The 17,469-nt window shown below is 40.1% G+C and overlaps 1 protein-coding gene across 5 annotated transcripts in view; it reads left to right on the forward strand.

The window, feature by feature from the left end:
• Nucleotides 1–17,469, forward strand: part of ZNF148 (zinc finger protein 148) — a 202,085-nt gene that overhangs the window by 102,402 nt on the left and 82,214 nt on the right. For 4 of the 5 annotated variants that reach the window (XM_053698052.1, XM_053698053.1, XM_053698055.1 and 1 more), the window contains exon 5: nt 10,619–10,702. The exons of the other annotated variant lie outside the window; for it this stretch is intronic. In XM_053698052.1, coding sequence (XP_053554027.1) covers nt 10,619–10,702 — 84 coding nt within the window. The remainder of the gene's footprint in view (nt 1–10,618; nt 10,703–17,469) is intronic. 5 annotated transcript variants of the gene reach the window in all.

A 17,469-nucleotide genomic window follows, 5' to 3' on the forward strand; every position in this document is an offset into this window, starting at 1 on the left:
CATCTGAGCCAGAAGATACTACAGGAAAACCACTGCCTGCTGGATCTACCAAAGCTAAGTGTATCTGCTGTAAACTTTTGGTAGCTATTCCTCCAGCTGTTGTTTGTAATAATTGTCATGACAAACTTGTTAAAGCAGATAATATTTCCTTTAGTGATGTACCATTGCCTGTTGCAGTTCCCTCAACATCTAAGGTGCAGAATGTTCCTGATAACATAAGAGATTTTGTTTCTGAATCCATAAAGAAGGCTTTGTCTGTTATTTCTCCTTCTAGTAAACGTAAAAAGTCTTTTAAATCTTCTCTCTCTACAGATGAATTTTTAAATGAACACCATCATTCTGATTCTTTGGACTCTTCTGGTTCAGAGGATTCTATCTCAGAGATTGATGCTGATAAATCTTCATATTTATTTAAGATGGAATTTATTCGCTCTTTACTTAAAGAAGTACTAATTGCTTTAGAAATAGAGGATTCTAGTCCTCTTGATACTAATTCTATACGTTTGGATAAGGTTTTTAAAGCTCCTGCGGTTATTCCAGAAGTCTTTCCTGTTCCTAATGCTATTTCTGCAGTAATTTCAAAGGAATGGGATAAATTGGGTAATTCATTTACTCCTTCTAAACGTTTTAAGCAATTATATCCTGTTCCGCCTGACAGGTTAGAATTTTGGGACAAAATCCCTAAAGTTGATGGGGCTATTTCTACCCTTGCTAAACGTACTACCATTCCTACGTCAGATGGTACCTCGTTTAAGGATCCTTTAGATAGAAAAATTGAATCTTTTCTAAGAAAAGCTTATCTATGTTCAGGTAATCTTCTTAGACCTGCTATATCATTGGCTGATGTTGCTGCAGCTTCAACTTTTTGGTTGGAAACTCTAGCGCAACAAGTAACAAATCGTGATTCTCATGATATTATTATTCTTCTCCAGCATGCTAATAATTTCATCTGTGATGCCATTTTTGATATTATTAGAGTTGATGTTAGGTTTATGTCTCTGGCTATCTTAGCCAGAAGAGCTTTATGGCTTAAGACCTGGAATGCTGATATGGCTTCTAAATCAACTCTACTTTCCATTTCTTTCCAGGGAAACAAATTATTTGGTTCTCAGTTGGATTCTATTATTTCAACTGTTACTGGTGGGAAAGGAACTTTTTTACCACAGGATAAAAAGTCTAAAGGTAAAAACAGGGCTAACAATCGTTTTCGTTCCTTTCGTTTCAACAAAGAACAAAAGCCTGATCCTTCGTCCTCAGGAGCAGTTTCAGTTTGGAAACCATCTCCAGTCTGGAATAAATCCAAGCCTGCTAGAAAGGCAAAGCCTGCTTCTAAGTTCACATGAAGGTACGGCCCTCATTCCAGTTCAGCTGGTAGGGGGCAGGTTACGTTTTTTCAAAGAAATTTGGATCAATTCTGTTCACAATCTTTGGATTCAGAACATTGTTTCAGAAGGGTACAGAATTGGTTTCAAGATGAGACCTCCTGCAAAGAGATTTTTTCTTTCCCATGTCCCAGTAAATCCAGTGAAAGCTCAAGCATTTCTGAATTGTGTTTCAGATCTAGAGTTGGCTGGAGTAATTATGCCAGTTCCAGTTCCGGAACAGGGGATGGGGTTTTATTCAAATCTCTTCATTGTACCAAAGAAGGAGAATTCCTTCAGACCAGTTCTGGATCTAAAATTATTGAATCGTTATGTAAGGATACCAACGTTCAAGATGGTAACTGTAAGGACTATATTGCCTTTTGTTCAGCAAGGGAATTATATGTCCACAATAGATTTACAGGATGCATATCTGCATATTCCGATTCATCCAGATCATTATCAGTTCCTGAGATTCTCTTTTCTAGACAAGCATTACCAATTTGTGGCTCTACCGTTTGGCCTTGCTACAGCTCCAAGAATTTTCACAAAGATTCTCGGTGCCCTTCTGTCTGTAATCAGAGAACAGGGTATTGTGGTATTTCCTTATTTGGACGATATCTTGGTACTTGCTCAGTCTTTACATTTAGCAGAGTCTCATACGAATCGACTTGTGTTGTTTCTTCAAGATCATGGTTGGAGGATCAATTTACCAAAAAGTTCTTTGATTCCTCAAACAAGGGTAACCTTTCTGGGTTTCCAGATAGATTCAGTGTCCATGACTCTGTCTTTAACAGACAAGAGACGTCTAAAATTGATTACAGCTTGTCGAAACCTTCAGTCTCAATCATTCCCTTCGGTAGCCTTATGCATGGAAATTCTAGGTCTTATGACTGCTGCATCGGACGCGATCCCCTTTGCTCGTTTTCACATGCGACCTCTTCAGCTCTGTATGCTGAACCAATGGTGCAGGGATTACACGAAGATATATCAATTAATATCTTTAAAACCGATTGTTCGGCACTCTCTAACGTGGTGGACAGATCACCTTCGTTTAATTCAGGGGGCTTCTTTTGTTCTTCCGACCTGGACTGTAATTTCAACAGATGCAAGTCTCACAGGTTGGGGAGCTGTGTGGGGATCTCTGACGGCACAAGGAGTTTGGGAATCTCAGGAGGTGAGATTACCGATCAATATCTTGGAACTCCGTGCAGTTTTCAGAGCTCTTCAGTTTTGGCCTCTTCTGAAGAGAGAATCGTTCATTTGTTTTCAGACAGACAATGTCACAACTGTGGCATACATCAATCATCAAGGAGGGACTCACAGTCCTCTGGCTATGAAAGAAGTATCTCGAATTTTGGTTTGGGCGGAATCCAGCTCCTGTCTAATCTCTGCGGTTCATATCCCAGGTGTAGACAATTGGGAAGCGGATTATCTCAGTCGCCAAACGTTGCATCCGGGCGAATGGTCTCTTCACCCAGAGGTATTTCTTCAGATTGTTCAAATGTGGGGGCTCCCAGAGATAGATCTGATGGCCTCTCATCTAAACAAGAAACTTCCCAGGTATCTGTCCAGATCCCGGGATCCTCAGGCGGAGGCAGTGGATGCATTATCACTTCCTTGGAAGTATCATCCTGCCTATATCTTTCCGCCTCTAGTTCTTCTTCCAAGAGTAATCTCCAAGATTCTGAGGGAATGCTCGTTTGTTCTGCTAATAGCTCCGGCATGGCCTCACAGGTTTTGGTATGCGGATCTTGTCCGGATGGCATCTTGCCAACCATGGACTCTTCCGTTAAGACCAGACCTTCTGTCACAAGGTCCTTTTTTCCATCCGGATCTGAAATCCTTAAATTTAAAGGTATGGAGATTGAACGCTTGATTCTTGGTCATAGAGGTTTCTCTGACTCTGTGATTAATACTATGTTACAGGCTCGTAAATCTGTATCTCGAGAGATATATTATAGAGTCTGGAAGACTTATATTTCTTGGTGTCTTTCTCATCATTTTTCTTGGCATTCTTTTAGAATACCGAGAATTTTACAGTTTCTTCAGGATGGTTTAGATAAGGGTTTGTCCGCAAGTTCTTTGAAAGGACAAATCTCCGCTCTTTCTGTTCTTTTTCACAGAAAGATTGCTATTCTTCCTGATATTCATTGTTTTGTACAAGCTTTGGTTCGTATAAAACCTGTCATTAAGTCAATTTCTCCTCCTTGGAGTTTGAATTTGGTTCTGGGAGCTCTTCAAGCTCCTCCGTTTGAACCTATGCATTCATTGGACATTAAATTACTTTCTTGGAAAGTTTTGTTCCTTTTGGCCATCTCTTCTGCTAGAAGAGTTTCTGAATTATCTGCTCTTTCTTGTGAGTCTCCTTTTCTGATTTTTCATCAGGATAAGGCGGTGTTGCGAACTTCTTTTGAATTTTTACCTAAAGTTGTGAATTCCAACAACATTAGTAGAGAAATTGTGGTTCCTTCATTATGTCCTAATCCTAAGAATTCTAAGGAGAAATCGTTGCATTCTTTGGATGTTGTTAGAGCTTTGAAATATTATGTTGAAGCTACGAAATCTTTCCGTAAGACTTCTAGTCTATTTGTTATCGTTTCCGGTTCTAGGAAAGGCCAGAAAGCTTCTGCCATTTCTTTGGCATCTTGGTTGAAATCTTTAATTCATCTTGCCTATGTTGAGTCGGGTAAAACTCCGCCTCAGAGAATTACAGCTCATTCTACTAGGTCAGTATCTACTTCCTGGGCGTTTAGGAATGAAGCTTCGGTTGACCAGATCTGCAAAGCAGCAACTTGGTCCTCTTTGCATACTTTTACTAAATTCTACCATTTTGATGTATTTTCTTCTTCTGAAGCAGTTTTTGGTAGAAAAGTTCTTCAGGCAGCGGTTTCAGTTTGAATCTTCTGCTTATGTTTTTTGTTAAACTTTATTTTGGGTGTGGATTATTTTCAGCAGGAATTGGCTGTCTTTATTTTATCCCTCCCTCTCTAGTGACTCTTGTGTGGAAAGATCCACATCTTGGGTAGTCATTATCCCATACGTCACTAGCTCATGGACTCTTGTTAATTACATGAAAGAAAACATAATTTATGTAAGAACTTACCTGATAAATTCATTTCTTTCATATTAACAAGAGTCCATGAGGCCCACCCTTTTTTTGTGGTGGTTATGATTTTTTTGTATAAAGCACAATTATTCCAATTCCTTATTTTATATGCTTCGCACTTTTTTTCTTATCACCCCACTTCTTGGCTATTCGTTAAACTGATTTGTGGGTGTGGTGAGGGGTGTATTTATAGGCATTTTAAGGTTTGGGAAACTTTGCCCCTCCTGGTAGGAATGTATATCCCATACGTCACTAGCTCATGGACTCTTGTTAATATGAAAGAAATGAATTTATCAGGTAAGTTCTTACATAAATTATGTTGTTTATGGGGACTTGTAAATGTTTAACTATATATGTATATGTGTATGTATGGCTCTAGGGCATATTCTTAATATTCCCCTTGGCCTTTTTTTGCGTGATTTTTTTTCAAATCTGCGCATCAAAACTAATGTATAAAATGCTTGTCGTGTTCACGCACCATATTACACACAGGAAGTGCACATCAAAATTAATGCATAACTTTGAAACCGACACTTACAATACTTGTCCTGGTTAGCGCACCATAGTATTAGCACAAAGGATTAAATCTGAAGCACACATCAGTTAACACAAGCCTTAAAAAAACAGCGCGTCATAGTATGCTAATGTAATAATTGTAAGGCACGTCAATGGATAGCGCTGCGGAATCGGAAGGCGCTCTACAAATAACTGATAATAATGGATGCATGTACACTAGCACACACCTCCCCCCCCCCCCCCCAAAAAAAAAAAGGTCTTCAGCTCATTTATGGGACTCATGCTTAGATTTTTTTTTATTGCATACTGATTGATCTAATGATGTTTCTATGTGTACTAACACACCTTCTGTCTCCTCCTTACAGATAGATGCAGATGGAGTACCTCCAGCAATGAAAAAAATTATTACTACTGCCATTACGAAGGCTCTGGCTGCACAACCGCCTTTTAATAAGCGAAAAAGGTCAGTTCAACAATGAGGATTCCACTTACAGTGAGGCTCCCTCATTGGACGTAGAACCTGATAATTCCTCCTTTTTATTTAAAATTTAACATTTTGTTTCTCTTTTGAAGGGAGTCTTATTCGCTTTAGGGATTGAAGAATTTAAACCTTCTGATGATAAACCCTGTAATTGTTTAAATTTAATATATAAAACTGTTGTCAATCTCCCTGAGATTTTTTTCCTATACCTGATGCTGTCCCTGATATGATTGCTAAGGGATGGTCTAAGCCAGGTGTCTCTCTTAACTCTTCTACAACGTTTAAAAAAACTATACCTTCTGCTAACTTAGCGTTATGGGAAACGGTTCCTAAAGTTGATGGGGCCATTTCCACTCTAGCTAAACATACTACTATTCCTCTAAAAGACAGTACTTCTTTTAAAGACCCTTTAGACAGATAACTTGAACCTTATCTAAGAAGGGCATTTCTTTAAACTAGCTACATACTTAGACCAGCTATATCTATTGCTGATGTGGCTGCTGCTTCTATTTACTGGTTAACCAGTCTTGCACAGCAGCTACCCTTTAGACAGAAAACTTGAATCTTATCTAAGAATGGTATTTCTTCAAACTAGCTACATACTTAGACCAGCTATATCTATTGCTGATGTGGCTGCTGCTTCTATTTACTGGTTAACCAGTCTTGCACAGCAGCTACCCTTTAGACAGAAAACTTGAATCTTATCTAAGAATGGTATTTCTTCAAACTAGCTACATACTTAGACCAGCTATATCTATTGCTCATGTGGCTGCTGCTTCTACTTACTGGTTAACCAGTCTTGCACAGCAGCTATCCACTGACCCTGAATAATCGAATCTATTGAATTTACTCCAAAATGCAAACTATTTTATTTGCGATGCAGTATTTGTTATTATTAAAATTAACATCAAAATCATGTCTCTAGCAATACTTACCTGAAGAGACCTATGCTTAAATCCTGAAATGCTGACATGGTGTCTAAAACTAGATTATTGTCTCTTTCTTTCCAAGTAAAGAAATTGGGTCTCAACTGGATTCTATTATTTTTACTATAACTGGAGGTAAGGGAGCTATTCTTCCTCAAGACAAAAAGTCAAAAGGAAAAGTTAAAACTCCTAATCATTTTCGTTTCTTTCGTCAGAATAGAGAACAGAAAGCTGACTCATCCCTTAAACCTTCTGGCTAAGTCTGGAGACCCACTTCAAATTGGAACAAATACAACCAGAATAATAAATCTAATCCAACCTCTAAGACTGCATGAAGGTACAGCCCTCAACTCATTATTACTGGTAGGGGGCAGATTAAACCTTTTACCGAAAGCTTGGTTACAATCTGTCTAAAATCCCTGGATTCAAAACATTATTTCTCAGGGATATCGAATTGAATTCAAAATAAGACCTCCCACAGGAAGGTTCTTTCTTCCCCATATTCCAAAACATCAAATAATGCTCAAGCTTTTCTTCAATGTGTCTTAGATCTGAAATCTATTGGAGTAATTTTTCCAGTTCCTTTGTAGGAACAGGGGGTGGGATTTTATTCAAATCTCTTCATTGTATCAAGGAAGGAAGACTCTTTCTGACCAATTTTGGATCTGAAAAATAAACCAATTTGTAAGAATACCAACTTTCAAAATGGAAACTATCAGGACTATTCTGCATTTTATTCAACAAGGTCTCTTTATGCCCACAATAGATTTACAGGATGCTTACCTTCACATCCCAATTCACCCAGATCATTACCAGTTTCTGAGGTTTTCTTTTATGGAAAAGAGTTATCAGAGAATATTTACCAAGGTTCATAGTGCCCTTTTATCTGTAATCTGAGCTCAGGGTATTGCAGTTTTTCATTACCTGGACAATATCTTGGTATTAGCAGAATTTCACACAAAACCACTATTGTTGTTTCTTCAAAGACATGGTGGGAGGATCTATTACAAAAGTGCTCCTTGATTCCTCAGACAAAGCTTACCTTTTTAGGTTTCTAGATAGAATCAGTGTCCATGACTCTTTCCCTGACAGAAAAGAGACAAATAAAATTGATATCAGCTTCTCTAAACCTACAGTCTCATTCCCTTCAGTGGCTCTGTGTATGGAAGTACTAGGGCTCATGAGTGCAGCTTTAGACGCAATCACATTTGCTTGATTTCATATGAGACCTCTTCAGCTTTGTATGCTCCACCAATGGTGCAAGGATTATACTCCAATATCCCAAGAGATAGTCTTAGATCCCAGTACGCACTCCTTGGGAGTTGAGGTTACCAATCAATATTTTGGAACTCCATGAACTCTTCAGGGCCCTTCAGGCTTGGCCTCTATTGAAAAGGGAGCCTTATCTCCGATTTCAGACAGACAATGTTACGTCAGTAGCTTATGTCAATCATCAAGGGGGAACTCACAGTTCCCTAGCCATGATAGAAGTATCTTGAATCTTCTCTTGAGTAGAAACCAATTCCTGCCTCATCACTGCGATTCACATACCAGTAGTAGACAGCTGGGAGGCAGATTACCTCAGTTGTCAGTCCCTACATACGGGAGAGTGGTCTCTCCACCAAGATGTATTCTGTCTGATTGTAAAAAAACTGGGGCCTATCAGAAATGGATCTGATGGCCTCACATTTGAACAAGAAACTTCCCAATACCTTGCGAGGTACAGGGATCCTCAGACAGAGGTATTGGATGCTCTAGCAGTTCCTTAGTCTTTCCAGCCTGCTTATATATTTCCCCCTCTGTCCCTACTCTGCAGAGTTTTTTCCAAGATAAAATTAGAAGTCATTTGTAATCCTATTAGCCCCAGCGTGGCCTCACAGGATTTGGTATGCAGACTTGGTCTGAATGTCCAGTTGCCTGCCATGGCCTCTTCATCTAAGGCCAGGCCTTCTGTCTGATGGTCCCCTCTTTCATCCAGATCTAAAGTCTCTACACTTGATGTTATGCAAATGTAACGCTTAGTTCTCAATCATAGAAGATTCTCAGACTCTGTTATTGACAATCTGAATTAGGCTTGCAAGCTTGTTTCTAGGACAATTTATCACAAAGTTTGGAAAACTTATATTTCATGGTGTATCAACCATGATTACTCCTGGCATTCTTTTAGATTTTTTTAGAATTATTCAGTATTTGCAGGATGGTTTAGATAAAGGTTTAGCCTCCAGTTATTTGAAAGGACACATCTCTGTTCTTTCTGTATTATTTCATATGAAGATTGCTAACCTTCCTTTTATTCTTTGTTTTATCTAGGCTTTAATCCGGATTAAACCTGTTGTTAGGCCTATTTCTTCTCCTTGGAGTCTTAACCTAGTATTGAAAAGTTTTACTGGCTCCTCCTTTTGAGTCTATGGATAAATTGGACATTTAAATTACTTTCATGGAAAGGGCTGTTTCTTTTGGCCATCTCTTCTGCTAGAAGAGTTTCTGAATTGTCTGCTGTCTCTTGTGAGTTTTCTTATTTGATTTTGTATCAAGATAAAGCTGTTTTGCAGACAACATTTACATTTTTACCTAAAGTTGTTTCCTTACACGACTTTAATAAGGAAATTGTTGTTCCCGCCTTGTGTCCTGATCCAAAAAATGCTTTTGAAAGATCTTTATATTTGTTTGATGTTGTTAGAGCAGTTGATCAAATTTGCAAAGCAGCCACTTGGTTTTCTCTGCATACCTTTTACTAAATTTTACCAGTTTTTTATGTTTTTGCTTCGTCAGAAGCAGCTTTTGGTTGAAAGGTCATTCAGGCAATTTTTGGGTTATGGATTTAATTTCTCAGCAAAAAAGCTGTTTTTATTTTAATCCTTCCCTATTGTTACTTGTGGACTTCCACATCTTGGGTATTAGATCCCATATGTAACAACTCATGGACTCTCGCACACCTATATGAAGGAAAGCATAATTTATATCTTACCTGATGATAAATTAATTTCTTTCATGGTGGCGGTAGTCCAAGAACACCCATCTGTTTGAGGTTATTTTTGTTTAAGCACTTTTTTTCCCTGCTCCTAATTTTGTTTTTTACTCCTTATACCTTACCACTTGGCTATACGTCAAACTAAAGTATAAGTGAGGTGGGAGGGGTTTTATAGGCTTTTGAGGTTTGGGAAACTTTGCCTCCTCCTGGTAGGAATGTATATCCCATATGTAACATCTCGTGGACTCTCGTCACCATGAAAAAAATTAATTTATCAGGTAAGATATAAATTATGTTTTTATTTTATGTCTTTCTCAAAGTTTGTGTGCAAGGTTGTGTTGTATTACTTCCCCCAGAGACTGACCCATGGAAATTAAAATGATATACCACAGCTATGTTTAATCTTTCATGCAAATACTGTAGAGATTCCAAATCTGCAGTGAACAGACTATATTAATATCTGTTTGAAAGACATTTACAATGCTGGCCATTTATAGAAATGGTCAAAAGTGATTTGACCTCAAAATTTCTCCAATTAAATCATATACATAAGGAGCTATGTAATAGTATAAATGGTATTAGTTAAACTTAGTAAATAGATATGCATGTGGAACACTGTATGTGGAACACTGTATATATCTTCCCTCTGTATATATCTGAGTACATATAGGCACAATCATTAGACATGCAAAAATGTGTGGGAACCTTTACTCATTGTTCCATATAAGGCAACTTCTTCATTGTGCAGAGCTAGTTGCTAAGGATACTGTTGAACTATATAGGGCAAGTATTAGTGTTAGTGACAAGTGCGGTTGTTTATGCTTGTAATATTGTTGTAGTTTAAACAGCACAAGTATAGACATAAATACAATTTGAAGTCTCCAGTGAGAATGCTAGATAGGGCCATGTAGATATTCATTTAGGAAGCCATAGTCACCATACACAACTATTGGTGAAGGTGCATTAGATATTTGAAAAACTCAATAATTTGGTAAATTGTTGGGGCAGATGCCATATGGGAATGCCAGCATTGCTTGAGTTGATATAGAAATTGTAAACAAACCCAATGTGCAGGGTACTTTGGGAGGATATAAAAAGTAGGCTAGGTCTCAGGGTAGTGTAGTATGAGTGGAATTGTCATAGAATTAAGGAATGGCAGTAACATTGGAGGTTAGTATTTGCAAGATAGATTGGTAGAGGTGTCATTAAGATAATAAGGTCTTAACTGATGGATCTGGAATTATATTGTTCAAGGTGAGAAACCCTTTCAGTGCAGTCAGTGTGACATGCGCTTCATTCAGAAGTATCTTCTACAGAGACATGAAAAGATCCACACGGGTGAGTAAAGCACTCCATACGTGGAGGGTGTGTGACTCTGCTTGTGTTTTGCTGTGATCATTCTAGGCTTAATCCCTTCTGGATCTCCTCTTATGCTTGCATATTTCAGTTACTAGAATATACATATATGCCTGCTAGCATTTCAGAGACTATTTTAAAAACTAATGTACTATTATGTGGAACATTAGGATAGAAGGAAAGGTAAGAAATCCAAGACCTCAGGGAAGTAAAAAAATTCACAATGGCGTCCATTTACAAAGCAAATCAAAATTTTGTTCCATTATTTCTTCAAATTGGAAACTGTAGTAGGAGTGATTGCTATAGAGGGTACAGTGATAATGGAAAAGGCTTACTTTTAAAATTAATATTTCCATTAACAATATGAACAGTTATTTATATTGCTTCATTGTGTATGACTAAGTAGTCGAGATATATAACACACAGATTTTCTGGTGCACAGTTAAAGGAGCAGACAGAGGTTTTTTAATAGATATTCAGTCTGTTTATATGATGGATCATTTGCATACTTAAGGCCAGCATTACGCTGTATTGGTATGGCATCCATATGGGCGTGTGAGTTATATGGCTCAGTTTAAAGCAGACATCCTTAAAGTTGGCCCTCCAGAGGTTTTGGCATATCAGCTGGCTGAGCATCATGGGAAATGTAGTTCCAAAACCTCTGGAGGGCCAAGTTTGAGGAAGTCTGGTTTAAAGCATTGGTATACCAGTATTTTTGTCTGTTGACATGCATTTAAAGGTGTCTAGTCAAAATTAAACTTTGAAGATTCAGATACAGCATGCAATTTTAAACCATTTTCCAATGTACCTTTATCATCAAATTTGCTTTGTTCTGCTGGTATTCTTTGTTAAAAGTTATATGCTAATTTCTTCTGTTATGTGTGATCAGTCCACGGGTCATCATTACTTCTGGGATATAACTCCTCCCCAACAGGAAATGCAAGAGGATTCACCCAGCAGAGCTGCATATAGCTCCTCCCCTCTACGTCAGTCCCAGTCATTCTCTTGCACCCAACGACTAGATAGGATGTGTGAGAGGACTATGGTGATTATACTTAGTTTTTATGACTTCAATCAAAAGTTTGTTATTTTACAATAGCACCGGAGCGTGTTATTACTTCTCTGGCAGAGTTTGAGGAAGAATCTGCCAGAGTTTTTTACTATGATTTTAACCGGAGTTGTTAAGATCATATTGCTGTTCTCGGCCATCTGAGGGAGGTAAAGGCTTCAGATCAGGGGACAGCGGGCAGATGAATCTGCATTGAGGTATGTAGCAGTTTTTATTTTCTGAATGGAATTGATGAGAAAATCCTGCCATACCGTTAAAAATGACATGTATGTATACACTTCAGTATTCTGGGGATGGTATTTCACCGGAACTACTCTGTTAAAGGTCACTAATCCTTTTAATAACTATTTTTCATGTTAAACGTTTTTTGCTGGAATGTAGAATCGTTTACATTGCTGAGGTACTGTGTGAATAAATATTTGGGCATTATTTTCCACTTGGCAGCCTTTTTTGCTTTTATTTGTGACAGTTTCGTTTCTCTTCACTGCTGTGTGGGAGAGGGAGGGGCCGTTTTTGGCGCTCTTTGCTACGCATCAAAAAATTCCTGTCAGTTACTTTTATATTTCCTGCATGATCCGGTTCATCTCTGACAGATCTCAGGGGTCTTCAAACTTCTTTGAAGGGAGGTAAATTCTCTCAGCAGAGCTGTGAGAATTCTTATAGTGACTGTGAATAAAAACGTTGCTTTGTATTTCTTATGTCAAATTTAATTATTGTTATTTTACTAATGGGAACAAACCTTTGCTAAAAGTTGTGTTGTTTTAAAGTTTGATGCTATAACTGTTTTTCAGTTCATTATTTCAACTGTCATTTAATCGTTTAGTACCTCTTTGAGGCACAGTACGTTTTTGCTAAAAAAGATTATAACCAAGTTGTAAGTTTTTTGCTAGTGTGTTAAACATGTCTGACTCAGAGGAAGATATCTGTGTCATTTGTTCCAATGCCAAGGTGGAGCCCAATAGAAATTTATGTACTAACTGTATTGATGCTACTTTAAATAAAAGTCAATCTGTACAATGTGAACAAATTTCACCAAACAGCGAGGGGAGAGTTATGCCGACTAACTCGCCTCACGCGGCAGTACCTGCATCTCCCGCCCGGGAGGTGCGTGATATTATGGCGCCTAGTACATCTGGGCGGCCATTACAGATAACATTACAAGATATGGCTACTGTTATGACTGAAGTTTTGTCTAAATTACCAGAACTAAGAGGCAAGCGTGATCACTCTGGGGTGAGAACAGAGTGCGCTGACAATGCTAGGGCCATGTCTGATACTGCGTCACAGCTCGCAGAGCATGAGGACGGAGAGCTTCATTCTGTGGGTGACGGTTCTGATCCAAACAGATTGGACTCAGATATTTCAAATTTTAAATTTAAATTGGAGAACCTCCGTGTATTACTAGGGGAGGTCTTAGCAGCTCTCAACGATTGTAACACCGTTGCAATACCAGAGAAACTGTGCAGGTTGGATAAATACTTTGCGGTACCGGCGAGTACTGAAGTTTTTCCTATACCTAAGAGACTAACTGAAATTGTTACTAAGGAGTGGGATAGACCCGGTGTGCCGTTCTCACCCCCTCCAATATTTAGAAAGATGTTTCCAATAGACGCCACCACTCGGGACTTATGGCAAACGGTCCCCAAGGTGGAGGGAGCAGTTTCTACTTTAGCTAAGCGTACCACTATCCCGGTGGAGGATAGCTGTGCTTTCTCAGATCCAATGGATAAAAAATTAGAGGGTTACCTTAAGAAAATGTTTGTTCAACAAGGTTTTATATTGCAACCCCTTGCATGTATCGCGCCGATTACGGCTGCGGCAGCATTTTGGATTGAGTCGCTGGAAGAGAACCTTAGTTCATCTACGCTAGACGACATTACGGACAGGCTTAGAGTCCTTAAACTAGCTAATTCCTTCATTTCGGAGGCCGTAGTACATTTAACAAAACTTACGGCTAAGAACTCAGGATTCGCCATACAGGCACGTAGGGCGCTGTGGCTAAAATCCTGGTCAGCAGATGTTACTTCTAAGTCCAAATTACTTAATATACCTTTCAAGGGGCAGTCTTTATTTGGGCCCGGTTTGAAAGAAATTATCGCTGACATTACAGGAGGTAAGGGCCACGCCCTACCCCAAGACAAAGCCAAAGCTAAGGCTAGACAGTCTAATTTTCGTCCCTTTCGGAATTTCAAAACAGGAGCAGCATCAACCTCCACTGCACCAAAACAGGAAGGAGCTGTTGCTCGTTACAGGCAAGGCTGGAAGCCTAACCAGGCCTGGAACAAGAGCAAGCAGGCCAGGAAACCTGCTGCTGCCCCAAAGACAGCATGAACCGAGAGCCCCCGATCCGGGACCGGATCTAGTGGGGGGCAGACTCTCTCTCTTCGCCCAGGCCTGGGCAAGAGATGTTCAGGATCCCTGGGCACTAGAGATCATATCTCAGGGATACCTTCTAGACTTCAAATTATCTCCCCCAAGAGGGAGATTTCATCTGTCAAGGTTGTCAACAAACCAGATAAAGAAAGAAGCGTTTCTACGCTGCGTACAAGATCTGTTATTAATGGGAGTGATCCATCCGGTTCCGCGGTCGGAACAAGGACAAGGGTTCTACTCAAACCTGTTTGTGGTTCCCAAAAAAGAGGGAACTTTCAGGCCAATCTTAGATTTAAAGATTCTAAACAAATTCCTAAGAGTTCCATCGTTCAAAATGGAAACTATTCGGACAATTTTACCCATGATCCAAGAGGGTCAGTACATGACCACTGTGGATTTAAAGGATGCTTACCTTCACATTCCGATCCACAAAGATCATCACCGGTATCTAAGGTTTGCCTTCTTAGACAGGCACTACCAGTTTGTAGCTCTTCCATTCGGATTGGCTACGGCTCCAAGAATCTTCACAAAGGTTCTGGGTGCCCTTCTGGCGGTACTAAGACCGCGAGGGATTTCGGTAGCTCCGTACCTAGACGACATTCTAATACAAGCTTCAAGCTTTCAAACTGCCAAGTCTCATACAGAGTTAGTTCTGGCATTTCTAAGGTCGCATGGATGGAAAGTGAACGAAAAGAAGAGTTCTCTCTTTCCTCTCACAAGAGTTCCATTCTTGGGGACTCTTATAGATTCTGTAGAAATGAAGATTTACCTGACAGAAGACAGGTTAACAAAGCTTCAAAATGCATGCCGTGTCCTTCATTCCATTCAACACCCGTCAATAGCTCAATGCATGGAGGTGATCGGCTTAATGGTAGCGGCAATGGACATAGTACCTTTTGCACGCCTACACTTCAGACCGCTGCAATTATGCATGCTAAGTCAGTGGAATGGGGATTACTCAGATTTGTCCCCTACTCTGAATCTAAATCAAGAGACCAGAAATTCTCTTCTATGGTGGCTTTATCGGCCACACCTGTCCAGGGGGATGCCATTCAGCAGGCCAGACTGGACAATTGTAACAACAGACGCCAGCCTACTAGGTTGGGGCGCTGTCTGGAATTCTCTGAAGGCTCAGGGACTATGGAATCAGGAGGAGAGTCTCCTGCCAATAAACATTCTGGAATTGAGAGCGGTTCTCAATGCCCTTCTGGCTTGGCCCCAGTTAACAACTCGGGGGTTCATCAGGTTTCAGTCGGACAACATCACGACTGTAGCTTACATCAACCATCAGGGAGGGACAAGAAGCTCCCTAGCAATGATGGAAGTATCAAAGATAATTCGCTGGGCAGAGTCTCACTCTTGCCACCTGTCAGCAATCCACATCCCGGGAGTGGAGAACTGGGAGGCGGATTTCTTGAGTCGCCAGACTTTTCATCCGGGGGAGTGGGAACTTCATCCGGAGGTCTTTGCCCAAATACTTCGACGTTGGGGCAACCCAGAGATAGATCTCATGGCGTCTCGCCAGAACGCCAAACTTCCTCGCTACGGGTCCAGATCCAGGGATCCGGAAGCAGTTCTGATAGATGCTTTGACAGCACCTTGGAACTTCGGGATGGCTTATGTGTTTCCACCCTTCCCGCTGCTTCCTCGATTGATTGCCAAAATCAAACAGGAGAGAGCATCAGTAATTCTAATAGCACCTGCATGGCCACGCAGGACTTGGTATGCAGATCTAGTGGACATGTCATCCTGTCCGCCTTGGTCTCTACCTCTAAGACAGGACCTTCTGATACAGGGTCCATTCAAACATCAAAATCTAACTTCTCTGAAGCTGACTGCTTGGAAATTGAACGCTTGATTTTATCAAAACGTGGTTTTTCTGAGTCGGTTATTGATACCCTGATTCAGGCTAGGAAGCCTGTTACCAGAAGGATTTACCATAAAATATGGCGGAAATACCTATACTGGTGCGAATCCAAAGGTTACTCCTGGAGTAAGGTTAGGATCGCTAGGATTTTGTCTTTTCTACAAGAAGGTTTAGAAAAGGGTTTATCAGCTAGCTCATTAAAGGGACAGATTTCAGCTCTGTCCATCTTGTTTCACAGGCGTCTGTCAGAAAATCCAGACGTCCAGGCTTTTTGTCAGGCTTTAGCTAGGATCAAGCCTGTGTTTAAGGCTGTTGCTCCGCCATGGAGTTTAAACTTAGTTCTTAACGTTTTACAGGGTGTTCCGTTTGAACCCCTTCATTCCATTGATATAAAATTGTTATCTTGGAAAGTTCTGTTTTTAATGGCTATTTCCTCGGCTCGAAGAGTCTCTGAGTTATCAGCCTTACATTGTGATTCCCCTTATCTGATTTTTCACTCAGACAAGGTAGTTCTGCGTACTAAACCTGGGTTCTTACCTAAGGTAGTCACTAACAGGAACATCAATCAAGAGATTGTTGTTCCATCCCTGTGTCCAAATCCTTCTTCAAAGAAGGAACGTCTTCTACACAATCTGGATGTAGTTCGTGCCCTCAAGTTCTACTTGCAGGCAACTAAAGATTTTCGCCAAACTTCTTCCCTGTTTGTCGTTTATTCTGGACAGAGGAGAGGTCAAAAAGCTTCTGCTACCTCTCTCTCTTTTTGGCTTCGTAGCATAATACGTTTAGCCTATGAGACTGCTGGACAGCAGCCTCCTGAAAGAATTACAGCTCACTCCACTAGAGCTGTGGCTTCCACTTGGGCCTTTAAGAATGAGGCCTCTGTTGAACAGATTTGCAAGGCTGCAACTTGGTCTTCGCTTCATACTTTTTCCAAATTTTACAAATTTGACACTTTTGCTTCTTCGGAGGCTATTTTTGGGAGAAAGGTTCTTCAGGCAGTGGTTCCTTCTGTATAATGAGCCTGCCTATCCCTCCCGTCATCCGTGTACTTTTGCTTTGGTATTGGTATCCCAGAAGTAATGATGACCCGTGGACTGATCACACATAACAGAAGAAAACATAATTTATGCTTACCTGATAAATTCCTTTCTTCTGTTGTGTGATCAGTCCACGGCCCGCCCTGTTTTAAGGCAGGTAAATATTTTTTAAATTATACTCCAGTCACCACTTCACCCTTGGTTACTCCTTTCTCGTTGATTCTTGGTCGAATGACTGGGACTGACGTAGAGGGGAGGAGCTATATGCAGCTCTGCTGGGTGAATCCTCTTGCATTTCCTGTTGGGGAGGAGTTATATCCCAGAAGTAATGATGACCCGTGGACTGATCACACAACAGAAGAAAGGAATTTATCAGGTAAGCATAAATTATGTTTTCTTTCAT

Source organism: Bombina bombina, chromosome 1 (assembly GCF_027579735.1).
Source record: "Bombina bombina isolate aBomBom1 chromosome 1, aBomBom1.pri, whole genome shotgun sequence".
Classification (NCBI taxonomy): domain Eukaryota; kingdom Metazoa; phylum Chordata; class Amphibia; order Anura; family Bombinatoridae; genus Bombina; species Bombina bombina.